The sequence below is a fragment of the Gracilinanus agilis genome, chromosome 6, assembly GCF_016433145.1.
Source record: "Gracilinanus agilis isolate LMUSP501 chromosome 6, AgileGrace, whole genome shotgun sequence".
In the NCBI taxonomy this organism is placed as follows: Eukaryota; Metazoa; Chordata; class Mammalia; order Didelphimorphia; family Didelphidae; genus Gracilinanus; species Gracilinanus agilis.
In genome coordinates, this window is record NC_058135.1 from 59,613,961 (window position 1) to 59,641,083 (window position 27,123).

General features: G+C 38.0%; 1 protein-coding gene across 5 annotated transcripts in view; it reads left to right on the top strand.

Annotated features, from left to right (window-relative positions):
• EGF (epidermal growth factor) overlaps positions 1–27,123 on the top strand; it is a 114,516-nt gene that overhangs the window by 58,088 nt on the left and 29,305 nt on the right. For 4 of the 5 annotated variants that reach the window (XM_044682432.1, XM_044682434.1, XM_044682438.1 and 1 more), the window contains 7 exons: positions 163–386; positions 4,339–4,506; positions 9,911–10,036; positions 15,063–15,179; positions 16,229–16,354; positions 22,571–22,693; positions 25,423–25,558. In XM_044682432.1, the coding sequence (XP_044538367.1) occupies positions 163–386; positions 4,339–4,506; positions 9,911–10,036; positions 15,063–15,179; positions 16,229–16,354; positions 22,571–22,693; positions 25,423–25,558 (1,020 nt within the window). The remainder of the gene's footprint in view (positions 1–162; positions 387–4,338; positions 4,507–9,910; positions 10,037–15,062; positions 15,180–16,228; positions 16,355–22,570; positions 22,694–25,422; positions 25,559–27,123) is intronic. The other variant, XM_044682433.1, reaches the window with a different exon arrangement.

Here is a 27,123-nt window from a genome sequence, read left to right on the forward strand (position 1 = left end):
AAGATACCATGTTATAATTTCCCTTCTAGTATACTCTTCAGATTTTCTTTGTAGCACTTGGTCTGCTTTAAGGGAGTTTACAATGAAATATACAAAGATAAGATAACGGGAAAATAAAGCATATTCTTCTAAACTTTTGTGTGTGTGTTTTGTTGATTAAAGGAAATTATTCTGGACTGATTTGGGGATTAATCCGAAAATTGAAAGCTCTTCTCTTCAAGGCAATGACCGGCAGATTATAGCTAATACTGATCTGATCTGGCCTAGTGGAATAACGATTGATTATGTAGCCGACAAGTTGTATTGGTGCGATGCCAAGCAATCTGTTATTGAAACGGCCAATCTGGATGGGTCGGGACGCAGAAGACTTTTCCAGAATGATGTAGGTGAGGTTTGGAGTAGTGTGTTGCTTATTATTTCTCTGTATTGATGTTATGTACATGATATGTTTGCCTACACATGCACATATGCACACATACATACCCAGAAAGAGTGAGATTCCTCATTTACCCCAGAGGATCGTGAGCTAAGAGTAAAGATAAAGGAGCTCAGTTAATACAATCTTTTCTCAGAGTTGTTAAAAAAAAGTCTTCATTTTTTAAAAAATTTAAATTTATTTATGTTTGGTTTTTGCTTTGATATACACTTTTAGCTCCCTCCATCCTTCCCCTCCCTCCATTAGAGAAGGCATTATTTGAGAAAAAAATAAATAAAACTACATCTTTGTTATTTCTGTCCATCAGTTCTTTCTCTGGAGGTGTACATAAAGAAGTCATTCTTCAAACAATCTTTTTGTTGCTGAATACAATGTTCTCTCTTGGTTCTGCTCATTTCCTTCTTCATAATTTCATGTAGATCTTTCTAGACATAGATCAATTTCTTACACCGTTAAGAAGATAAGATCAAAATGGATATATGACCTAGAAATAAAGGGGGACAACAGTAGGAAATTAGAAGAACAGGGAGCATATCACCTATCAGATTTATGGATAGCACAAGTCCTCATTTTGAAGTTTAGTGAAGTTCAGGTCTTATATTTAAGGAAATATTTAACAATGGTCTTTAGAGATCATCTCATCTAACTCCTTTATTTTTCAGAAAGGGAAACTGAGATCTAGAGAAATTAGTGACTTTCCCAGACTTGCTCAGGGAGCAATGAACAGAGCTGGGAAACCAAGCCAGGTCTTCTGAGTCCAAGAGCAGTGCTCCAGTAGATAGCATTGGTTCTTTTGCATGAGATTTTCCTCTGGTTGCATTCAAGTTAACTAAGTCTTTCTCATTGGAATGGGGCCATCTAGTGGTGTTCAGGAGTTGGATAATGGATGATGGCAGTTGTCTCCCTACATAGAATATTTGGTTAACTTAATTTTTTTAAAAAAATCTTATTTCAGTACATAGACAAAAATAAAGTGATCTGTGATGACTATTTTAAGATAAAAAGTTTATTCAAACTTATAGCAGTATCAAAAAGAATGCTTTATTTACTGCTAAACTCCAAATCTACTTATTCGACCTGTGCTGAGAGCTAGAGAGCTAAAGATACAGAATGTCCCCAAACCTTTAGTGCCATTTTAAGCTTATTAGTGTTTTAAGTGATTTAAGCCATTAAAGCTTTAAAAAAGCCCCGAGGATTTGGGGACATCCTGTATATCATATTAGTGGCAGCCAGGTGGCTCAGTGGATAGAGTGCAGACTCATCTTTTTGAGTTCAGATTTAGTCTTGGAATTACCAACTAAGTAACTCCAGGCAAATCATTTAAGTCCATTTGCCTCAGTTTCCCTCATCTGTAAAATGAGCTGGAGAAGGAAATGGCAAACCACTCCAGTATCTTTGCCAAGAAAACTCCAATAGGGTCATGGAGAGTCGGACATGAGGTAAATGTCTGAACAATAAAATTCACATCATGTTATAATAAAATCTTTTGAAAATGTACCATTGATTCACTTGAATCCATAGTACAGTTTGAGTCCCCACAGCTCAAAACAAAGCACTTTGAGATGTTTTCTTTTATGCTGTGGGGATAAATTGGTTCTGATACATCTCAAGTCTCTTTTCCTGCACCAATGACACCCATGGACAAGGCATGTGGCATGGGTTAATGGGTGTACTTTGCATAAGAATTTTTCTCTTTAGAAAGCTAAATTGCTCAGATATGGATTGAATCTGTAAGCTTGGGCCTGGTTAGTCTTTTGCTCTAATTCTAACTAGCTTAATGAAATATCATTTTAAAAATTTTAGTCTTTTTAAACCTTAACTTTTTCCTTAGAATTGATACCAATTATTGGTTCCAAATGTGGTACGGGTTGAATAATTGGAGTTAAATGATTTGCCCAGTGTCACACAGCTAGGAAAGTGTTTGAGGTCACATTTGAACTCAGGACCTCCTATTTCCAGGCATAGTGCTCTATCCACAGAGTCACCTAGCTGCCCCTTCATTTTTTGTGGTCAATCAGTTAATCAGCATTTATTAAGTACTTTTTTTTTGTTTCAGACACTTTGCTAGATATGCAATGACAAAAGACCAAAAATTCTCTGTTTACATAACTGAGTGTTAATGTTGTCCAATTGTTTCCCCACTTGTGGGCTTTCTCAGAGGGTCACCCAGGTGACAGAAATGAGATTTAAACCCAACTTCTCTGATGCCAAATGCAGAAGTCTTTCCCTGCTACAGTTTTTCCAATCTGCTTAGATACTGTGATTGGCAAAATACAAATTCATTTAAAAGATACTTAATTCATAGCTTATATTTTATCATGATGCATATTTTTAAATGATGGGTACTAATGGTATAATTACTATCCTGGGGATTTGTGAAATCTCTTTATGTTATAAAAAGTTTCTTCACACTTAAAAAAAAGACTTGAGAACCACTGAATATTTATTTGTTGAATGAATAAATAAATGCATGTCAAGATTCTTTCACTATATTAATGTTTTTGAAAAACTGACTTGCTCTACTGATTTGCTGTCATTTAGAGCACTCTTTATCCATCCATTATTCTTCTATTCATTTATCTACTCAGCATGCATGGCTTATTCTTATTTTTAAACCTACCAGGAAAATTAAATACATGGGAAAGTGATCATGCATATATTTGCTTTTGGTATAAAATGGCAAAAATCAAATCAATTTCTCTTAGGATATAAAGACAACATCACATAGAAACCAGTTTTCCATAGATGCCTGTCCTTTAGAAAGAGTGTTTCAAAAGGTTGATTAATTAATCCCCCACCCCCACTAAGAGCAGGATTTGTTAGACTAAAGTGGAAATGGAATCCCATGCACAGGGGTAACATATAATTGTAAAATAATGAGATTGGGGTGTTTTTTTTTTTGCATGTAATCTATAGAAACCATTCTTAATACTTTTAAATTATATCCTCTGAGAGTGTATGTGGTGGGGGTTGTGGGGAGTTAGAGTGGAACTGGGATTTCATCGACAAACAGAACTTCCAGTGAGGAAACTCTTCTCCACCAGTACTGATAGCAACTTTTCCGGAATGCCTAGAGGCCACCTAGGAGGTAATTGTCTTGGCCAGAGTCATAGAGACAATAGAGGCTACTTAGCTAGCTGGTACCCACGGCTAGATTTGAACTAGTCTCCCTCACTCCAGAACCAATGTTCTCACCACCAGTAAACCATCTAGTTGCCTCAGCCTCACAAAACTTGAATATATCAGAGGGCAGACATGAATTCAAGTCTATCTGTCCGCTGGCCCTGTATTCACTTTATCAGAGGTATAAAACAGAGCCCCACCCCCACCTCCCATCCCACCCAATAAAGCTGCATTGTGGACAATAGCATGTCAAAGTTTGGGCTGGAACCAGATTAAAACATAATTGGGAAATATTTAACAAAATTAATGAAATACAATAGGATATAGATAATGTTAATATATGGTTTTCTAATTCAATATGTGGCCAGCTGGAATCCTTATGTACAGCTTAGTGGCCTCTGATTCTGTTGGAGTTAGACTCCTATTTGCACATATTACTTTATTTTTTTTCTTTGTAGTTTTAACCAGTTTTCTTGTTTTTCTTTTCTTTTCTTTTCTAATTCTTTTCTAATACTTGCTTTCTGACATTGTGAGAACCTTATTATCTCCCTCCTCCCTCCCTTTCTAGCTCCTTGAGACAGTAGGCAATATGATCTAGATAAACTATCATGCAATACTTATTTACATGCTTATCTTGTTGTGAATAAAGACATATCACTTATACAAGAAAAAAACATTTCTCATGAAAGAAACACATATTCCTTTAAATTTCAAGTTTCCTTCTACAGAAATATCCTCTGCAAAGAAAGTTACAGTTCATCAATATTCCTTGCTTGCAGATCACCCGTTTGGTGTGGCTGTGTTCGAGGATCACATCTGGTTCTCTGACTGGGCTAAGCCGTCACTAATAAGGGTGGACAAGAGGACTGGTCAAAACAGGGTACGTCTTCGAGGCAGCATGCTGAGACCCTCCTCCTTGGTTGTAGTTCATCCTTTGGCAAAACCAGGTACACTGGGAATGTGGTATAGTTGTGCAGATGGCTTCTGCTGATTTGGGTTGAGGGTATGGGAACTTGGCTACTTTTATTTCTCTGAAGGAAATCTTCAGTTTTCTTGGAATCTGGGCTTCACTTAAACTAAAGGTAGAGATTATACAATACCACGTGCCTTAAAACATTTTGTTTCTACCCTCAAAGCCATCTTTCCTTATCCATTATACTTTTGTGGGGCTACATATTCACATTAAAAAAATAGCTGTTGGTTCAAGTAGAGGAGAATTCAAATATATGCCATAAAGACATCTCAGTCTTGGATTTCATGAATTCCACATGGTTGACTAGCTTTAGCTAGAGTGAAAGAGCAGTACTTTCAATGGCTAGAGACAGTCTCACCCTCATCTATATTAAATGGAAAAGAAAACTAGAGTAGACCAGAAATAGGAACACTTCTTCTCATGAATGTCTCAAACTAAGACCATTGGCACACTCAGTCATGTCCAAATAGTATAGATTCAACCACTCTTCTTGGGACTCTCCTGAGAGTTCCTTAAGAGACTGTCAACTTGAAATAAAGAGGACTACCAAATTGAGGTGAAGGGATTGCAGTCTGGGGTTACCACATAGTACCAGGGTATAGGAGTGCTTAGAAGGGACAGAGGGGGCAAGGTTTAAATAGTTTTCAACTGGGAGGGAGTCCACAAGGAAAGTATTGCCCTAAGAAACTGTTACATAAGTTGTTTTGCATAAAAAACTAACTTCTTCCTCATTTCATTTATAAAAGTTTTGGGGATGATTTAGTCTTTTTTTCTAGCTGAATTGGCTTCATACCAGGATTGTACAGGCTTATTTTTTCATCCCCTGTTTTATTAGAAGATAAATATCTTAATCTTTCATCCATCTCCTCCAAGCTGTTTTGTAAATGAACTTCATGACAAACCTGTATTTCTCTTAATGGATCATGCCTCTGCTTGGCAAAGAGATCAGGTGTTTGTTGGCTGACAAATTTTCTTTTGGCCTCCTAGTCGGGCTTCAAATTGTTTTATGTTGGGGCAACTAGGTGGCTCAGTGGATTGAAAGCCAGTCTAAGAGATAGGAAAGTACTAGATTAAAATCTGACCTCAGACATTCCCTAGCTGTGTGACCCTGGGCAAGTCACTTAAACTCCACTGTCTAGCCCTTACCACTCTTCTGTCTTGGAACCAATATGCAGTATTAATTCTAAAACAGAAGGAAGGGTTTTAGGGGGAAAAATTGTTTTATGTTGGGTAAGGGTCTCTAAATAATGGCAAGCATTACCATTGTCTTTATTTTAATTGATTTTTCATTTTTCAGGGTGAATGATTTTTTTTTTTAGAAATTGATTGCTATTGGATCTATTGCGATTATATGTAATGTCTTTCTAGTTCTAGTTTTTATTCTAATTTGGCATTGATGTTACCATTTCTCCAACCACAGACTGATTCTGAAATATTGGTAACCATTTATTTATTACCTGTTAATTTCATTTTTTGGAGTAATGTTTGGTGACCAACCTGTCCATAATAACACCTTCCAATTCTTTTCTTGAGGCATTATCCAAGACACACAGGCATGCAACTGCCTTCTTTGATTTTTTAAATGTCTTCTCCACCAAATTTGAAAAGAGATTTTTTTCCACTCTTTCTCATGCCTATCCTACTGAAGAAGTCACCAAGTGTCAAATCATATACTGACTTCTTTAAAGGGTCTTGTCACTTTCTCTAAAGATATTCTCTACTTCATCCTTTATGACAAATATTGCTTTGCAAGTTGCAATTATCTTTAGCCCATGCCTGTGCATGGCTGCTGCAAACCAAGGTGACAAGATATCTGATGATGATGATGATGATGATGGTGATGATGATGGTGATAATGTTTTTTCACCTGTTCAGTCAATCAACAGGTTTATTAATCAACTGCTATGCTCCAGATATATTATCTGCTAGGTAGCAAATAAACAAATACATAAATTTGGCCATCTCAGCTTACAATGAGATGAAATTCTAGTGGAGGAGGTGGCAAAGACAAATGCATACACACACACACACACACACACACGCCGAATGAACACAAAAAAAAATAGAAATATATACAAAGTAGTTAAGTACAAATTACTCTGACATGGAAGGTACTAGTAGTGGGAAAGGGGCAGGTTGATCAGGAAAAACTTCATCTAGGCCTTTTTTTTGTTTTGGATCCCCTTTGGCAATATGGTGAAATCTATGAACCCCTTCTCAGGGTATTTTTTCATTAAAAAAACTTAAACCCCTATCTTCTGTCTTAGTAGGATGATATTAGAAAATAAGTATTGTTTATTAGTTTAGAGATAAGAAGTAGAGAAGCTGGCTTGAGAAAGAATTGGAGTTTGAGGCAGAGCTGAGAGAGAGGGTCAATTTTAAATGTTGACAGTTGTAATCATTTTTCTGTGAGAATTACTCTCTCTGGGTGTGGCAGTGGCAGTTGAGCTTGGGCAGTTGGCAGAGTGACATGGGGACTGTCTCTCAGGGCTGGAGGAGGTAATGTCTCTGCCTTTCTCTGTCTGTCTGAGGAAAAGACCTGAATGAGCTTAGTGTTTTCATTTTCCAAGTTGGGAAATACTATTGACTATCTATTTCAGTTTTTATAGATTGATTTAACTCTGAGAAAACCAAAGAAAACCCTGGTCTTTGGTTTGGACTCTGAGTCTTTTAAGGCTCAGAATCCTAATTTGATTTCTGTTGAGACTCAATCAGCTAGCCTTTGTTATTTTTATAACTTAGAGGCAAAGTTAAGAATTATAAGGATAATAGTGATAGGTTTGTTTAGAATAGTATAAATTTGGGTTAGTCAGATCAGGAAGGATTAGTGTAGCCTGTGAAACATAGGAAAAGCGGTTCCTTATGGAACAAGGGAGTTTTATTTGGGTGAGTTAGAATCCCTTAGAATTAGAAATCTTTTTTTATCCTTATATATTTCAATAAATAATTTATTTTTATAACAAAAGCCTCCTTAGTAACCTTGCTCCTGGCCCTGAAGAGAAGTTCACTTATGAACTTCACTTTATCACTGAAGATACTTTTCATTACATCTATAAAAAGTATCTGAACAGTTTTGAACCTTTATTAGCATAGTTTTTGTGTTTTAATTTTACAGCTTTTTTTAAACTTTTTTTTTATTTTTTATTTTACTTTTACACTAGGTGATCCAGGTTAAGTGACTTGCCCAGGGTCACACAGCTAGGAAGTGTCTAAGATAGATTTGAAACCAGGTTCTCCCAACTCCAGACCAGGCTCTCTATCTGCCTAGCTACCCCCAGAAAAATATTTTTAAATTAATGAAATAAAAATACATAGAATTGACAAGGGAAATGATTTATTGAAATAGTTAAAAAAGTGTTTTTTAAAAAATAAAAATCCTTACATTCCTTCTTAGAATCAATACTATGTATTGGTTCTAAGGTAAAAGAGAAGTAAGAGCTAGGCAATGGGAATTGCCCAGATTCACACAGCTAGGAAGTGTCTGAAGCCAGATTTGAACCCAAGATCTCCTGTCTCTAAATCCACTGAGCCACCCAGCTGCCCCGCAACAAAGTATTTTTTTAAAACACATATTCACAGATACCTAGTAATGAACTCTGGTATAAAGAGTGGTGCTTGAACTGAGTCTTGAGAGGGATTCTATGAGGTGGAGGTGAGGAGGAAATGCATTCTAGACAACTAATGCAAAGACAGAGAGATGGGAAATCTGAGTCACATTTGAGGATCAGAGAGAAGACCAATTTGTATGGATCAGAGTATGTGGAAGGAAGAATAATGTACAAGGAGACTAGAAACAGATTTGGCCAATTTGATGCAATTAACCTCTTGTTATTTAGCTAGACTAATTTTTTGGAAAGCAGACACCATCTCTTGATGACATCATTCTTAAAGACTTTCTATTTTCTTGTAATTGCATTCACTTGAAAAACCTAAGGTCATCTCCATACTATAATGAAGCAACAGAACAACAATTTGTGTGTCATTAAAGAACTCATTTGGCTTCTTGTGCTACTTTTGAACTGAAATCAAACCTTAGAAGTCAACTTTTGGAGTTTAAATGTAAGAATTCATTTAGAAGAAAGAATAATAAATCATCTAGCTAGAACCTTGGAAGGGACCCCAGAAACCATCTAGTTAAACACTTTCATTGCAATTGCAAAGTTGAAGAAAGAAAGGCCCAAGTTAAGGGATTTGCCCAAAGTCACATAAGTTGTAAGCATCAGAGATGGGATTTGAACCCCAGTCCTCTGATTCCAGAGCCAATCTTCTTTCTCTCATGCTGCCTTGACGTAATCTACATTTGCTCAAGCTAACCAGACTTCTGAGGGACAGGAAGAGAAAGCAAACCAAATAGGATAGGCTATTAAGTGAGGGATGTGTGTGAAGAAAGGATTCCATGTTAATATTTTCCCATTCCACTGTATTGTTTTCTAAAATGCTAATTTCAGTATATTTTAGTTCACTGATTGATAACTGTGCTTCCTTCAAGAAGATCAGATAATTTGTTTTTAAACTTGAATCCCTTAATTTTCACAATCCATATTTATTAAAGTAGAAATTGGCATACTGATAAATAGATAAGTAAGTCTATTCATGAATTCACTTTTTCTACACTCCCAGTAATTGAATTTTTAGCCTTTATTTTTTTTCATTGTCGAGTTAAGATATTTGTCTGGATTTTTCTGTGCATGGTTTGAGGGTGGGCAAGTGATAGGGTACTGTGAAACTCATTTATAAGGGATGGGCTCTCAGAAGAAATCACTTTGGGGGTGCCTCATTCTCCAGTTTTTTTAAACAGTCAAAATTAGATTCAAATGAATATTAAATCTTAATGAGGGAAAAAATGTCACAAAAGGGAATTCTAAAGAGAAGCAGTCCCTATCCCTTTGTTTTGGTGATGTGTTCATAGGGGACAACTTATAGTCTGATATCCACTATAAAACCATAGGTTTCCAATTTGGAATTACGTACGAAGGGCTTTAAAAGAATGCATTCCCTTTGATCCAGCCATACCACTACTAGGTTTGTGCCCCAAAGAGATAGTAAGGAAAAAGACTTGTACAAAAATATTCAAAGCCACACTTTGTGGTGGCAAAAAAAACTGGAAAATGAAAGGTTGTCCCTCTATTGGGGAATGGCTGAACAAACAAATAAAAACATAGGTTTCCATGAGAAGTAGTTGGTTGAGTTCCAGCCTACTTTCACTGGGTGTGTATGAAGAGACCTCAGAACTACTGGCCCAGGGCTACTGTCCTAACTCACTGTGTGCTCTAAATAAGCTCTGTATTTGTAAGAAAAATTATGTTTTAATGCCATTAAGAGAAATGCTTTTCTTTAACAAAAATGATAACACATTCAACACACTATTTCCCCAACAGCCAATAAGATGAATCTAAGCAATGATACAACACCACTTGGGAATGTGACGGGCAGAAAATTTGAAGATAACATCAGGAAGGAGCAACAGCCTCAAAATGGGCTAGTAGCTGAAATCATGGTTGCAGGTAGGAATAATCAGTTTCCCTCTTGCCTTTGATCCATAAAGATCATTTACCAATGAGGAGAGATAATATGGTGGTTGGATAGTAAATAAAAGAGTATTCAGTCTAGAAGAAGAGGACCTGGGTTCAAATTCTTACTCTGTTACCTAATGTAACCCTGAGTAAGTCATTTCCCTCCCCAGGGTTTTGGAATTCTCAAAATGAAAAATATTAGGGGATTAGACCTAATTAGATGATCCCCAAGGTCCTACAGTTGAATTTTCCAACTACATTAACTTGATCCCCTAACTCAAATGAGACTATATCTGCACCAGGCCAGCATTCCTGAACTTCTGAACTCAGATTCTTTTCTTCCCCTGATTTTGTGTTTCTAGAAGACAGGTTACAAATCTGACTCATTGTAGCCCATGTGGGAGGTTATGGTCTTGAAAATTCTCCAGAAAGAAATAATGCTGAAAACAAAAGTGGAAAAAAGGGTGAAGTCTGTTTGAGGTGTGACGTTACTGCCAACTACACACATCTGGACTCCTTAGTTTATTCTCTGCCATAATTTTGTTTGCCACCCTTTAATCCTTTGATGAACAGAGAGAGAGAGAACAATTCTTATAGCAATTAGACATCAATTGCCAAATATATTATAAGCCAGTGAAGGTGAACCTTTTAGAAACAGAGTGCCAGGCCCTGTCACCATCTAGACCAAGTGCTATGCCCCTACCAGAGACTGAGTGTCACACCCCACCCCTGAGACTGAGTGCCATACCCTATAACCCCCCTAACCCCAGACAGGGGAGGGAAGAAGCACTCCCATTGGGCTGCTGGGCAGAGGGGTGGGTAATGAGAGGCATGTGTGTAGAGGGGGAGGAGAGTGGCATGAGTGCTCTGCTCCCCTCCAGCTCTGCCGCCTATGAGCTGCCCACCTAACCCACTGTGCACTCCCACTGGGCTGCTGGTCAGGGGAGCGGGGATTGTGAAAAAATGTCATCAAGCATGGTGGAGAGGGGAAGGGGAGCAGCTCTGTCCAAATCCTTCTGCCTTTCTAGTAATAAACTCTGGGGGAGGAGTGGGAGCGAGGGTGGCTGCATGCTCACAGAGAGCACTCTGTGTGCCGTCTTTGGCACCCTTGCCATAAGTTCACTGTCCTTGCTATAAATTGATGGAATTCACAAGAGACAAGCATTGATAGCCTCCTTTTCTAGGTAAGAAAGTAAGGACAAAAGTACTGGGGACAAGCCTAGTACCACATATCAAAGCAATAACTGTAAAAACTTAGAATTTTCTTCCATATTCTGCAAAATAACTGCAAAAACTTAGAATTTTCTTCCATATTCTGCCCTTGATCTACTAGACCAGTGATGGGCAAACTTTTTAAAGAGGGGGCCAAAGAAAAGGAAATGCTCATCTGTCAGTCTGTTTCTAAGGCAACTCTTTGGAAGTTTCATTGTATTGTATCCTACTCATTGTATTTGTCAGATTAGGAACAATGTCCTGCAGCTAGATAGAACACTACAGCCTGATGGCCTTAGTTTGCCCATCACTGTACTAGACCTATAGACTACCTACCAATTTGGGGGTGTGGTCTGCCATCTTCACCTGTCCCTACTTGGCGCTGGTAAAAAAAAAAATGTAAAAATGAAACCATGGCAATATTAATGTTGCTTTTGATAAGACAGAAATAAAAAAAAAACAACAATGTCCATTAATTTTTTCAAATAAATGCAGTTTTATTACTTTAAAAAATCATAGTAATTAAATATGTGGTAATTATTATATGTTATCCTTTTAAAAATTTCCAGTCAAACTAGACTATAATTTGTTTCATATATAGTATCCCTTCTGGGATCAATCTCTATGAGAGGTAGAAGAAAAAGAAAGGAACATTTATTAAGCATCTCTTATGTACTAGGCACTGTGCTAGGTGCTTTCATTGCAAATAGGAATTATTATTTTTTTAAAATAAAAACCCTTACCTTTCATCTTGGAGTCAATACTGTATATTGGCTCCAAGGCAGAACAGTGGTAAGGGCTAGTCATGGGGGTCAAGTGACTTGCCCAGGGTCACACAGCTGGGAGTGTCTGAGGTCAGATTTGAACCTAGGACCTCCAGTTTCTAGGCCTGGCTCTCAATCCACTGAGCCACCCAGCTGCCCCCTCAAACAAGAATTATTATTTACAAATAGGAACTATAAATTCATAATAGGAATAGAAGTACAATATATTATAAACATTAATATTATAAAGGACCAGCTCAAAGAGCTTCCAGTCTATAAAAATTATTCTGTAGAAGAGAAGACATACTGGCTCTAGAGCCAGAGGACCTGGGTTCAAATCTTACCACTAATACTACATATGTGAAGTTGTTAAGTCACTTACACTCCTTGGGTCTCATTTTTCTCATCTGTAAAATGAAAAGGGCTGGACTAGAATTAAAGGGATTAAACTCCCCTGTCAGAACCAGATGAAAATGTAATTAGAAAATGTTATAAAAGGAAATGAGAATATAGTAGTATGGGGGGCATCCAGGTGGCTAAGTGGCTCAGTAATTAAAGAGCTAGGCCTGGAGATGGGATGTCCTGGGTTCACATCTGTTCTAACTGAGTGACCCTGAGCAAGTCACTTAACCTTAGTTGCCTAGCCCATTTAATCAGTGAAATGACATTCCTGATTTTCTGTCTTTGAATCAATTCTTAGTATCAATTCTGACAGAAGGTAAGGGATTAAAAAATATGTATGTATATATAAAATTAAACTGTATATTATAACTACATAGTATAATTTTTTTTAAAAATTACTACACAAGGAGACTGGAGACAAATTCAACTTTCCGAGGGATCAGTTTATTTTATTTTCCAATGTAATCAACACAAATTTATTAAGTACCTCCTTATCTTCCAAGTACTGTACTCTACTGGGCATTGTGGATACAAATATACTGAATGAAATAAGTTCTAGCCATCATCCTGGAAAGCACCACTTTGTGGCAAGGAAGCTTGGCTGCTGCTCCTGGAGATGCTGCAGCCATATCTTATTGAAGACCCAGAAAATCAATTTCTCATCACCAAAGTCTTTGACACTGTCTAATGATCCAGGATCAGAAATCTATACGATTTTATCAGTGGTGTGTCACTTAAGAAGAGGCATTTCTATTGGCTTTGCTGCAGTAATTTAAGGATGGTAAGACCTTCCCATCTGACTTGCAACTGAAACCTTCAAAAGGTTGCTCCCATTAGAATGTGAATTCCTTGAGAGCAAGGAAAGTCTTACTTTTCTTTGTGTATATATGGTGCTTTATATACAGTAAGCACTTAAATAATGCTTCATTCATTTAATAATTTGTTTATTTTAAATCAGTTTATTTTATAATTCCTGCTCTGGGCTTCAAAACCATGTTTCTACTGCTGGATCACCTTAAAACTCCTGCAGGGCCCAGGGCCTTTTCAACCTGGAACTGTCTACCAAACCCACATCTGGCTCATCCTGGATTATCCCTCCACAGAGCCCAGCCCTCTTCCGTTAGGGAACATCTTCCAAAGCTGGCATTTTGTGGATGGACTCTGGCCAGCCTGTCTTTATTCCCCTCTCAGATCCATTCATGCTTTCTGAATTTCAAAACTTTGCCCCCAGTGCAGGGTACTTTTCATCTCCTCCTACTCCACTTTCAGCTTTTCTGCTCACTTGATTCACTTGATCATTATCTTTCATGGGACTCAAACCCATTCACTATCCTCACTGCTTTCCTCTAGACACACTCCAATTTTTCACTGTCCATACTCATGGCCCAGAACATTGAATGAAAGGGTGGGAAAAAAGAACTTAGAAATCATCTCATCTAACACTCTTATTTTACAGATGAGGAAACCAAGCTCCTCAGAGGTTAGATGATTTGCTCGAGGTCTTGTAGGCAGTACCTGGCGGAGGCAGAATTCAAACTCAGCTCCTATGAATCCCAATTCATGATTCTTTCTTCCTATTCTGTCTTTCCAAAGTCATTTGCAACCGTTAGATTTAAGACAAATTTTCATTATCAGATGAAAAGAATGACTGACATAGAAACTATAGAAAAACATGCAAAGATGTGCAGGTGGTCTATTGTTCTAACCTTCCAGCACAGCTAGGCAGAGTTACAAGAATGTATATCAGTCATAGAGGGGCTATTTTAATGCAGCTGGGTTCTATAATCTAGCATTTTGCTGAGATGTTCCTGCTCTCAAAGTCAATTCACGTTTCAGAGAATCATGACGTAAGTGAGGCATTAGAGAATAACCCTCTCAGAATGTTGCTGTTGTCTGTTGCACAAAGCCTTCCTCTTGTCCCCCGAGGGGGCTGCATTTCCATGGAGTATGAAATGAGATGATCCTTTTACAGTATTTTGTTTGCATGGTTTGTGACTCTGTAAAAGGCCTTGAGGTTTGCAAGTCACTGCATAAATCTCAATAATGAATATGTCTAGTGACATTCCCATTCTAATTTCCTGTGTCATGGCACATATGATTTCAGTAAGTTGAGGATAATGCTTTTTATGGTTGGATATTTTTCCCATGTTAGTACACAAACCTACTCATTATATTTTAAGCCTATTTGCCTTTTATTAGGGATGTAAGAATTATATTGGCTCTGTCCTCCTGCCATGCTGGTTGAAAACTGCCAACAGAATGTTGAAACTCTTGAAATCTGAGTCCATTTATTCTTGAAAGAATGCCAAGTTATGGTTTCAATTTTTTTTTTAAAAAATGCCTTAAAAAGCACACAAATGGACTCACAAAACTTCTTGGACACCAGATATTCTTTAAGTACCCATTTGATGAATTGCTTGTAAATAAATCAGAAACATATGGCCCACAATCCCTTGACCTAGACAAAGCTTTTAAAAGTCAGCAAAGTGCTTATGGGAGAAAAAATCCATTCGGGATTTAGACCTCTTTAGGACTTGTGAAAGAAATAGAATCTCAAAGTATTTTTGCAGAACCTGGATGTAAAAATTCATTTTCTCTTCAAAGGTTTAGAAATAGTCTAATGGCATTTGTCTTTGCAGATGAGGATGACTGTGCCCCTGTGGGCTGTGGTGTGAACGCTCAGTGCATTTCAGAAGGAAAGGATGCTCGGTGTCAGTGCTTGGAAGGATTCTCCAGGAATGGAACCCTCTGCTCTGGTAATTACAAAGACTATAATCTATAGAGCTAGGAATATTAGCATACTTACTCCTTAGTTTCACTGAATTAAAATCCTGCCTTTCCAAAGTTTATTAGAGCTATTAAATTTAAGACATGTTTCCATTATCAGATAAAAAGAATGGATGACATATAAACTATAGAGAAATATGAAAAGATGCCCAAGTATTTTATCATGTTATTCTAAGAGATTAGCTTAGAATATGATGAGCTTTATAGAGAAGAAAAGTATAAGATTAAGTTTGGCAACAAACAAGTAAACCTGAACATAATTTTAAAATCATGTTTTCAGACTCACCAAAAACATTTATTTTTCAAGAGCTCAGGTGGTCACAAATTGATCTCAGGGAGTAAGTTGTGTTGTATTGACACAAAATTTATATTGCCCTTAACTGGAAAAAAATCTGGGGAGAGACCGACAGAAGCAAAGTGAACCCAGTCTTTATTACCAAAAATTGATTCACTTACATAAGCTTCCTAAGAACAGAAATTAATTTGTTTTGTCTTTGATTTACTAATGCAAACAGTGTGGTACAATGGGCAGAAAGATGGCCTTAGAGCCAGGAAGACCTGAGTTCAAGTCCTACTTCTGATAAATAAAGATTGTGTAACCCTGGGCAAGTTGCTGAACCTTAGTACTCCTTGATTATTAGTTTTCAGAGAAGGTGCTGCCCAGTATGGAGAAGAGGACTATCTTCCCTGGAAAGTCTGTGTGCGGGTGAAATCATGTTTCCTATCACTAGTGCTTTGCACGATTCTCTGCATGTAATAGACACTTCATAATGCTTATTGAATTAAATAGAGACAGTGTAATAGGACTCATCATTGGGGATTTCCCTATACCAGTGAAATATCAGGTCCAGCGCTGGGCTATCTCCCTAGTATTTGAGAACCCCATGCAGATTTGTTCTTTGTCAAAGGTTAGGGATGCCTCTAAGTGCTGTGAATTGCATGCTTCCTCCTTTCCTAATCTGACCATTTACTCCAGTAAGATGTCCATATCTCACTTGTTCAATGATTTTCTTCTTAGATATTGATGAATGTGAAAGGGATGATGTGCTCTGTCAGCCAGAATCATCCCAGTGCATCAACACTGAGGGCAGCTATGTCTGCAAGTGTTTGGAAGGCTACAGCGGAGATGGACTGAACTGTTCTGGTAAGGAAGGAAGGGAGTTTGTGGGAGAAAGAGTGGCAATCACAGGCTCAACCCTGGTAGGAGGGTGAGCAAGGAAGACAGAATAATGATTGAGGATGAAGGCACCTCGAGATGAAAGGGAAATGCTGAGTGATGCATTTATGCTGCTGACATCTTTCAGTCATTGGTAAAAACGGGAGACTGGGGGTCCTCATGCTAATACACAGCTGGTAGGCTTCAAAAGGCAGCGGGTGTGCCTCCTTCTGCCTTTTGGATTCTTTTCCTGAGGTTTGAGTGGTATCAATGACTTATCAATATGCTCTGCCTTAGGCTGTCTGTGGATTTCTCCCTTTCCCACTGACACTTCATTTGGCAACTGAGCCAGAGAGAAATTTGGAGCTGCTGGAGGTTTAATGGAAATTGTTGCGGTGCATATAAATGAGGAAGGGTGGGGCTCTTTGGGAAAGCCCGTCTTGGAGTTCTGGATCAGTTAAATGACTCTGAGGTTCAAGCTGCTGACATTTATGTGCAACTACAGAACGTACTGGCTCTGGAGAAAGCCACTTTTATAACCACTCTCTCCTGCCAGAATTCGGGTGTGGCTTGTAGGTTTGGCAGTTCATTTCATGACTTGTCTTACCATTCCACTTGTCAGTAGCATTACCCTACAAGTGAAGACCTGCCCAGAACCAGCCTTGTCAAAATGAAGTGTGTGGAATTGTCCAGAGGATTTAATTTCCTTTAGTTTCTTGGCTTCTCTTCCCTCTTTTTTATTTTTTTTCTCTTTTGGAAAAGAGCTGTCCACCGTGAAGGACTGATGAGATGATGAGGACCTATGCAATGGACGTTGGTTCTATTAAGTGGATTGGCCAATCCCTGATGTCACAGGGGAAAGATGAACAAGCATCAGCCCCACCACTAATTTTCCAGCTTAGGTTGGTCTAAATCAGATCCTTATCAAATTAATTCCCTGAAGACCACAGACATCTATAAATGCTCTTTTAAGCATGTATTTGATTTGGCGGGCAGTCAGGGAAATGTCACAGCTTTAATGAAATAGATCATAGATAATTTAAACAAACTGGGTTTCTCTTTAATTCCTTTGATGAGAAAGAAAGGGGTCCCCTCTTGACTGGCTAAAACTCTGAGCTTGAGTTTCTTGCTCATCCCAGGCCTCTTATTCAACAGGTTCTCTTCAGTGGAGGCCACACACATGATATCAGTGTCCTGTCTTGCAGGACTAACCTCCAACCTCCATAGAAGAGAACAAATTGGCTTGCCCCTCTCTTTTTTGATCAAGGTGACACATTTTAAAGCTGGGAGGGATCTCCAAGGCCAGCTACTTCACACCTACTCCCATTTTAAGGATGAGGGATTAAAGCTCATGGAGGTAACCCAGTCACAAACATAAAAGCTTTATGGGGGGGGCAGTATTTGAACCCCCTCTGATACTGGAGTGAATGCTTTTACTACTGCATTATGATCCATCCTATCAGGCTTCCCCCCCCCTTTTTTTGGCCACCATGAACATAGCCACATCTTCTCTCAGTGCTTTGAAATCTTTCACATGGGGAGACTGAAACCAGGAGATAAAGAGGTCAGTACAGAGGGTCAATTTGTGTCATTAGTTGAAGTACAAAGACATAGTCCACCAGACAGTCAGCAAGCATTTGTGAAGGGTCAGGCCTAGTGAAAGACAAAAACTGACCTCAGGAAGCTTACAATCTAATTGTGGAAGACAAAAAAATTATACACGCAAACTACGTACATCATAAATGAGGGCAATAAAATGAGCATTTTTATAACATAATGCTTTAGGTATTCCTCACAACCCTGGGGAGAGTTATTCCCATTTTATGATAGAGGAAATTGAGGCAAACTTAATTTAAGTGACTTGTCTAGGTAGGAGGTACCTGAGGTCAGATTTGAACTTGGGTCTTTGTGACTCCAGGTCTAGTGTTCTATCCACTGTGTCATGAGCTTCATGTAATAGCAGTGTCTGTTTTTGGCAGGGAGGGCATGGATGACTGGGAAAGGTCTTCTGTTGAAAGGGGCATTTGAGTTGAGTCTTAAAGGAAGCCACGGAAGCCAGATGACAGAGGTGAGGAAAGAAAGCATTCTAAACCTTGGGGGAGAGCCAGAGTGTCAGGGAGCTGGGAGCTAGATGATTGTGCAGGGAGAGCAGACTGCTTAGAGGTATAAGTATAAAGTGTAAGAAGGATTTAATGGTACAGAGAAGTCAGGTGGTAAAGGACCTTAAGTAGGAATGGCTTCCATTCTGGACTTTCTTATTGAAATCTGAACCAGCTTCTTCTGGTTTGGAGAGCTAACCTTGGGCTGGGGGATAGAAGCCAGTACTGGCCATTTCTCTTCTGCTGTCAGAAGCAAAAATTAGAATGGGAAAGGCAAGATATGTGAATGCAAATGCACACACATAATTTGTGATTGGGCAAATTGTTTGATGAAAGGCAATTGCAGTGGTATAGTAGACTGAGAGAGCTATTTTTGGAATAAATAAAGGATACCTGGATTCAGCTCCTACCTCTGACACATTACTAGCTGGGTGGCCTTGGGCAAGTCATTAACCTCTCAATGCCCTAGCACTGAGTTAGATGATGATTTGCATTGATAGAGGGAGTTTCCTCAGGGGAAATTTATAAGCCAATGAAATTAAAAACCCCATCCAAAAATCTTTTGATGAATAAATTACTCTGAGAGGCTGTCTTCTTTCAGAGCTTTAGTATATATTACAGGATAGTGATGGTGAACCTTTCAGAGACCATGTGCCATGCCCCACTCCTGCAACAGAGACCACGTGCTGTACCCTTCTTCTTCCAGACTGAGTGCCAAGCGCCCCCACAAACACGCACAGACACACACCTTACCCCACAAAGGGGAGGGAGAAAACACTCCCATTGAGCTGCTGGGCAGAGGGGATAGGTAGTATGAAAAAATGTAAGGTACAGTGGAGAGGGGGAAGGGAATAACTCTGCTCAAGTCCCTCTGTCTTTCTAGACAGAATAATTCTGAATAGAATAACTCTGAATAGAATAACTCTCTATGCATGCCCATAGAGAGAGCTCTGCATGCCTTCTTTGGCAAATGTGCCATAGGTTCGCCATCACTATTATAAAATAAGCACTTGGAGGAAAAAATAGGTGCATAGTATATGTGTGTGTATATATGTTATATATATATATATGTATACACACTATATACCTTGTACATACACATATATACACAGTTTTATATTTATACATATGTTATAGAGCAAGTGCTTTAGGTGCACAATAGGTGTACGCTATGTATGAATCATGTATACATATATAGAGTGCACCTATTTTTTCTCACCTATTTTTATATATTCACAATAGGTGCACTATACACACATATATGTAACACACACATATATGTATATTCAAGTGCTTATACAGCATAAATATACATATATACACATATACATACACATAACATATATATGTATTGTGCACCTATTTTTTCTCTGAGTGTTTATTCTATAACACATATATAAAACCCATAGCATCTATTAATATCTGTCTACCTAGCCTAATCACTTACCTGTGCCTCAGTTTCTTCCTTTGTATAATGAAGGGGATGGAGTTGATGATCCTAGTTGATCGAGCCCTAGATCTATGATCCTGAGATCCTCTGAGGGTAAGATTCCTCCACCTTGTGTCTCCTGAGCCATTTTGATTTCTACTATAATTTAAACTCATAATCTTGTTTCAGAATTTAGAAGGCATTCAGTTAGGAAATTGTTGTTATGGTTCCATAGTCTCAAAAGCGTGTCTCTTTTACATTTAGATAATAGTTTCTATTTTCATTGTAATGGCTCTCTCTTAGAGCTTAATTCTATAGTGATAGGCACCAGGAAAAATGCAGAGATCAAGAGTTACTATATGTTTTTAATTTTAATGCCTTAATAGGTATTCAGTGCATCTGTGGTGCAGTTACAATGGGAACTGTGAATTAGAAACCTTGTCTTAAGTAAAGACAATTATGAAGACATAGAGATTCATTTACATTTAATTTCCTTGGTGCTTTTTTTTAAGGGAGGGGGGTGGAATATCATTCTGTACCTCGATCCATTATTAAAATTGAATATAAAACCAGGAACTGTATTTCCCAAACATTTGCCATTTTGTTTCTCAAAAAGGCCATGTGACTAATTAAAATTAGTTGCTTTTGAGGAAAGTCTGGAATTTTTCAAAATTTTTATGGCATGAAAATTATGCTGAAATCACATTTTAAGCTTAGCTGTGGTGAAGGTCTGAGTCATTTCAATCTTCTCATTTAATTCTTGGCATTCAAAGAATAACTTAGTCCCAAAAGTTCTAAGCAGATGGAAACTAAGACCAATTATATTATGAGAAAGTTCAAGCTAAAGCTTAAACATATCTTTAAGGTAATTGTTGCTCTTAGAAAGGAAATTATATGGAATTAGCTTTCAGTTAGATTGGCTAATTGGAAAAAGATAGTATTGCAGGCATTTCCCTCCATGACTCCCATCCATGACACCCCTCACGTTTCAAAAGTTCGTTTTCATTGTCAGTGAGGGTGAATATTGTTCAATCTTACAACTCCTAAGGAAAATCATGAATTTCTAGAAGAAATCACGTGTTTCTTTCAGAGATGATTAAAGAATATCTCCTGTACTCAGCTGCAAAGTGTATTGGGATTTCTGACTCTCAATTACTCAGAATTGTTTTTAAAAAATCTTTAAATAACCCAAATTTGCCTTTTTCTTTCATTTGCATATTTTGGTATATATTTCAATGGAGAATACATGTGTGTATAATCCATATATACACACAAATAATTACAATCTCTCTATATACATACTTATCTCTGTATCTTTCTAATCTATATCTAATCTACGCCTACCTCAATATCATCTATACCTAAATAAAAACAAAATATATGAAATCTAAATCTAAATCTCTTCATATTCAACTCCATGTCTGTCTGTGTGAGTCTTCATCTATGTCTAATCTATATATCTAGAGATACCTATGCATATCTATATATTTATATCTGCTTCACTTAAATATAACTCACAAGCAAGTTAAGATAATTTTTATTTATTGTTATTTTTATTCCCTCAATATATTTAAAAACTGACAAATGTCTGTGTGTAAAATGCCATATTTCTTCTAGTTACACTTAGCCAGATGACATTTCTTTAAGACCCAGGTTTCATATTGATTAGAATCGAATGTATTTGAAGATTCAGCCCTGCCACACTGGAATTATGGGAAATTGGATAAGAAAAGTAGACATTTAAAGGTTGGATAGAAGTTGTTAACAGTGGCATAAACATTTATTTCCATGATAAACACTCATTTCCATTGGATTTGATTGGAGAGAACTCTAGAATGAAGGACTAGAACAAGCTTGGGAATTCCAGTCATTTGTTATGAGGATGGACCCCCACTGGTCCTCTTGGAAAATGAAGGATGAATAATCACAACAACAATATGTACATCTGCAACATCTTCGTCTATCTATATCCAATTTACTCATAACCATCTCTTTATCTACAATGCATATGTGTGGGTATAATTTTGTTTTTGATCAGACCTGTGATTTCTTAGTGAGAAATTTCTTTTCATTTCTACTCAATATTTAATAGTCTTTGAGTCTTTTTTGGGGCATTGAGAGTGATACTGTTAATATGTGTTAGAAGTAGAATTTGAACTGAGCTCTTCCTGACTTGGATATCAGATGAGAGATCACATTATATTGACAGAAATCAATAGGGATTATAATCCATTTTAAAAACTGATATGAAGGAAGAGATTCAGAAGTTTTAAAGGCCAAGACCTGGAAATTCACCTACAGATTACATTTTAAAAATCATTTTTCTCTTCATCTTTCTGATAGAAAATTTCATCTTCCCTTTTAAATTATAGGTAGCATAATTTCCAGAGTGCTCTTTAGACTTGGGGCCATTTCAGCCCAGGTGCTTTTGTTTTGAAGGGAAAGGCAGCAAGTTCATGTGAACATAGGGCTGATGGACTAGATTTGAGTCTCTCCCTCATGCTCTTGACTTGGGTTTTTGTTTTTGTGACCTAAGTGTGTATCCCTGAGGGAAGGGGTAGGATAGAAGAGCCCCTCTCAGAATGTCACTTTTTTTTTTTTTTATAACAATGACTCTCTTTTCCTTTCTCCACAGTATCTCTTTTCTCTCCCTTAACAACTGCATCTCTTTTGCAGACATTGATGAGTGTGAAATGGGAGTACACACGTGTGGAGAAAATACCATCTGTAAAAATACGGAGGGGGGCTACATCTGCGTCTGCTCTGATGGGTCGAGTGGGCCAGGATCTGTTTGTCCTGGTAAGTTAGTGGGTGGGCCAGAGAAGAGATACTACTTAACTCAGGAAAAACATCATGACCTGATGTATGAGTGGTATTTCCACTGGAGATTCCAGGAATTACTCAGCACTGTTAAGTTGTATGCTCTAGCTATCCCGACTACTTTGGTATTGGGCTCAGAAGAATCAAATATTCCAAGTTGCCTTAATTTAATAGTGTCTGGAACAAATCTCTTTTATTACTTTGCAATGCTGCTAATCTCCTGATTTGTAATGTTGATGTCAGAGTCTGTTGGAGTAACTGCCCTTTGCAATAGTAGGTAGGTCAGGGGAGTTCATCGGAGCTCTTAAATATCCTTTAGCATGAGTTACTTTAATGGAGTAAAAGAAATGGTCATCCCTAAACCTTCTTTTTCCTCTTACCTGAAAGTAAATATTTCTTTCCTTGCATTATTGTTTCAATTTCATATTTTTCTTCCTTCCTTGTTGCTGGAGAACATTCAACCTTGGCTTTTGCGGGGGAGGGGGGGCATCTTTCTCTCCTAAATGGTAATATCATCCACTCATTCAGTTATTCATTGAACAAGCATTATCTAAGAACCTACTATGTGCTAAGAACATTACTAGATTCTGGAGAAATGAAGACAAAACCAAACCAGTTAAAACAACATGGGAAGCTACACAGGTTATTAAATATGAAATATATCCAAAGTACAGTTCCAAAGTGAGTTCCAAAGTTACATATACAAAGTTATAAAGTACACATACAAATCAAGTATTTTTAGTATATGAAGTCTATCTGAAGTACACAAAGTACAAATTTAAGTTACAAAGCAAATAGTTTTCTCAGGGAGGGCCCTACTCACTGTGGGGTAAGAATGAAGATGGGTTTCCATAGGAGATTTCATTTGAGCTGAACTTTGAAGGACAGGAAACCTTTTCATGCATTCATATTTCCTTTCTAGGAAACTCTGGACTGAGTGGTTCTGGAGGAGAACTGAATTCTGTTACTTCTTGCTTCCTTGCTTGTCATCCCTTAGCTGCCAAACGATCAGCTTTCCAGTGTGTTTCTAGCTATACAAGCAGAGAAACTCTTGCAGAAGAAAAACTGTGAATTTGCTTCAGTGCATCTCTGTGTTTCTAACACCTTACAGTCTCACATAATCTCCTCTTCTTAGAGGTGATGAAAAGGTGTTGGCATTCCTAGTCACCTTGCAGAAATCTCGGCAAGATCTTCCCAGCATTCCTTTCAACTTTGTGCCTTAATACTTTTCCTTCTAAGAAGGGTAAAGCACATAATAAAAGAAATTCATCAACTTATCATTCTCTCATTATCCCAATGTTTCTTTTCTGTCAAAGCTGTTGCTGTTCTGATTTTAGGGATTCCTGGATAGTCTAAGTAATTTTAAGAAGAAAGGTTGATGTGCGGGAAAGTAAGGGCTTTCAGAAAACTATAAGACAGCATGTACCATGGAAAGAGGGCTAGATGTGGAACCAGAGGACATGGGTTCAAATCCTTGTTTTTTTCCTTTATGAATTGAGCAAGTCGGTCAGCTAATAAATACATATTAAATGCCACGCACTGTAATGAGAGCTAAGGATGCTCAGAAATACAAAAGGCAGTCCCTGCTCTCAAGGGGCTCACAGTCTAGTTGAGGAGACAACTTGCAAACAACTATGGACAAACAAGCAATACAAAATAATTAGAGATAATCAACAGAGGGAAATCACTAGAATTAAAGGGGATCAGGAAAGACCTTCTGTAGAAGGTAGGATTTTAACTGGGAAAGTCAGAGAAGTTATGAAGTAGAGATCAGGAGGGAACGCATTCCAGGCATGGGGGAATAGCCAGTTGAAATGACTGGAGACTGGAGATGGAGTGTCTTGGTTGAGGAATAGCACAGGAGACCAGTGCCACTGGATTTCAGATTCCCTGGAGGAGGGAGGATGTTTTCAGGGTCTTGTTTTCCTATAAATGGGTGGCTTCTAAATCTCTGATCCTAGTGTAAAGTTCTTATCACACTCCCTGAAACATGTTATACACTATATAATGCTTATTCCCCTTACTTCCTGTGATAGGGAATTGACCGAAAACATTTCAGTGACTTTTCTGAATAATTTATTTTCCTGGCTTGTGTGGGAATAGCTTAGGTTAAGTAATCTATGGATGTTTATATAAATACTAGTCTTGAGTGAGCCTTCAGAAGTTAGCACTCCTTAGACATCACTTATTAAGTGTTGTTTATTAAATAGATTTTTTAAAATTATGGAAGTCAAAGGCCCTGGTTTCAAATCCAGATGTGCTCTTTGTTAGCTGGTGTGACCTTGGATAATTCATTTTAGGCTCTTTGGGTCTTGGTTTCCTTATCCTTATAATGAGAGGGGTCAACTAGATTATCTTACAGGTTCCTTTCAACTCTAAAACTCCAGATTCTTTGAATTCAATGAAATGAAATAAACATGCTGCATAGGGAGCTGTCATCCTACTCTTATCTGCCTGTAGGCTGCTCTAGGCCAAATAAAAGAGAAAATGAAGAAAGGCAAGCTAGTTTGACAGCATCCAGATTGACGTTAGATTTAGTAGTTGAAGGGTAAGGTCTGGGTGGACAAGTGAAACTGCCATCATGGTGAATATTTCCACAAATCGAAAGCTGTTTACACAAATTAGATAGCTGATATCATGCCAAGAGTGACTGAATCACTTTGGAAAATATCGAGGTTTAAAGCTTTTTTTGAAACACTGTCTTCCAGAATCTGTTCGGCCCAGGGATGACGCTTTCTCTCTCATCAGAAACAGGAATACTGAGTGCCCACCACCGTATGATTCATACTGCCTTCATGGAGGAACGTGCGTATATGTTTCAGAGCTAGAAAACTATGCATGCAAGTGAGTATGAACCTCTGTTCACTTCCTTTCGGAGGGAGTCCATACATAGTGCTGAAGCAATCTTTAAACTCTAGGGGAGTTTAAAAAGCAATTTCACTGTCCCCAGGAGATCTGCTGCCATTTGAACTAAGGAGATCCCCAACGAGATTAGCGTGGCCAGGCCAAAGGCTCTGTGCTTTCCCCCAGATAATAGGCAATCAATGGATCTCAGGTAGCCTCCTTGCTCAGATTTGGAACGTTGACTTCCTAAGGGAATTCCTGAATTCTGTGACATTTCTTCCAGAAACATGACAAGGAGCAGCCAACAGGCATTACTAGTTTCGTAAAGAGTGCTATGCAGTTTCAAAATGGGATCATCTTGCTTTGAAGCCCCATAGTTAACGTTTCAACCACCCTCTTCCCAATAAGTACTCTTTAGATTTTTCAAAACAGGGTAGAGTTACTGGCCCTATTCCTGCTCCCACTCTGACCCCTCCCCATCCCCCATGAGGATTTCAATCCAGCTGTGCCTACAGAAATGTGTCGTGATTCAGAATCAAGCAAGTGTGAGCTTGAACTTTGGGTTTGAGGAAAAACTGGCAAGTTGGCAAGCACGTCTATTGCATTCACTTTTGAAAACCTATTCCTTAGTATCTTTATATATTTATTTTGAAATAAGAAAGCTAGCTCTGGGCCAAATTTGACTTTCATCTAACTGCCTGCTTTCAAGGCAGCATGGGAAACAGGCAAGAGGGGAGAAAAGTGCTCAATTCAGGCCACGGGCTCCCTTGGGTCTCTGTTTACCCATTTGTAAAATGCCATAGTGTCAACCTCACAGTGTTGTTCTGAGGAAAGTGTGTTATGAATATTTAATTCTTATATGCCTGTGGGTAGCATTATTAGTTTTGGCTGGATTCATTAAGAGTTGTGATCTTGTATGGAAAGGGCTTTGAAAACCTGAAAACATAATCAAATGTCTCTAAATCTTTGCTCCTGTGCATGGATCTGAGATTTCATCAATGTGGGTACCCCCTTTGATGGTCCATGTTGCTGCCCATCCATGTTTTCTCATCCTGGGAAACTCTTGGCTATCCCCTGCCATGAATTTTCCATGGAGGGGTGGAATCTCAAGAATCTAAGATGCTTAAACTTTTTATTGTTGGGACCCCTTTACAATTTTCCAGAGATTTTGTTTTTCTGGATTGTAGCTATCTAGATCTAGATTGTATTAGACCTAGATTGTAGCTTTCTAGACAAGAAATGAAAACATCTTAGTATCATTACCAAAATGATTCTAACCCTTAGAGGTCCCTACTAGAACCACTGCTCTAAATATGTTATAAATAAATGTGCATAAATATAGAATGGATAGAATGTCTCATCTGAAATTAGGAAGATCTGAGTTTGAATTCAGTCTCAGACATTTACTAGTTGTGTGACCCTGGGCTAGTCCCTTCACTTCAATCTGTCTCAGTTTCCTTATCTGTGAAATGGAGATAGTATTAATATCTATTCTTATGAAGTCATGGTAAAGAGCAGTTGAGATGATATTCGTAAAGTACTTTGCAGATTTTAAGGTATTATAT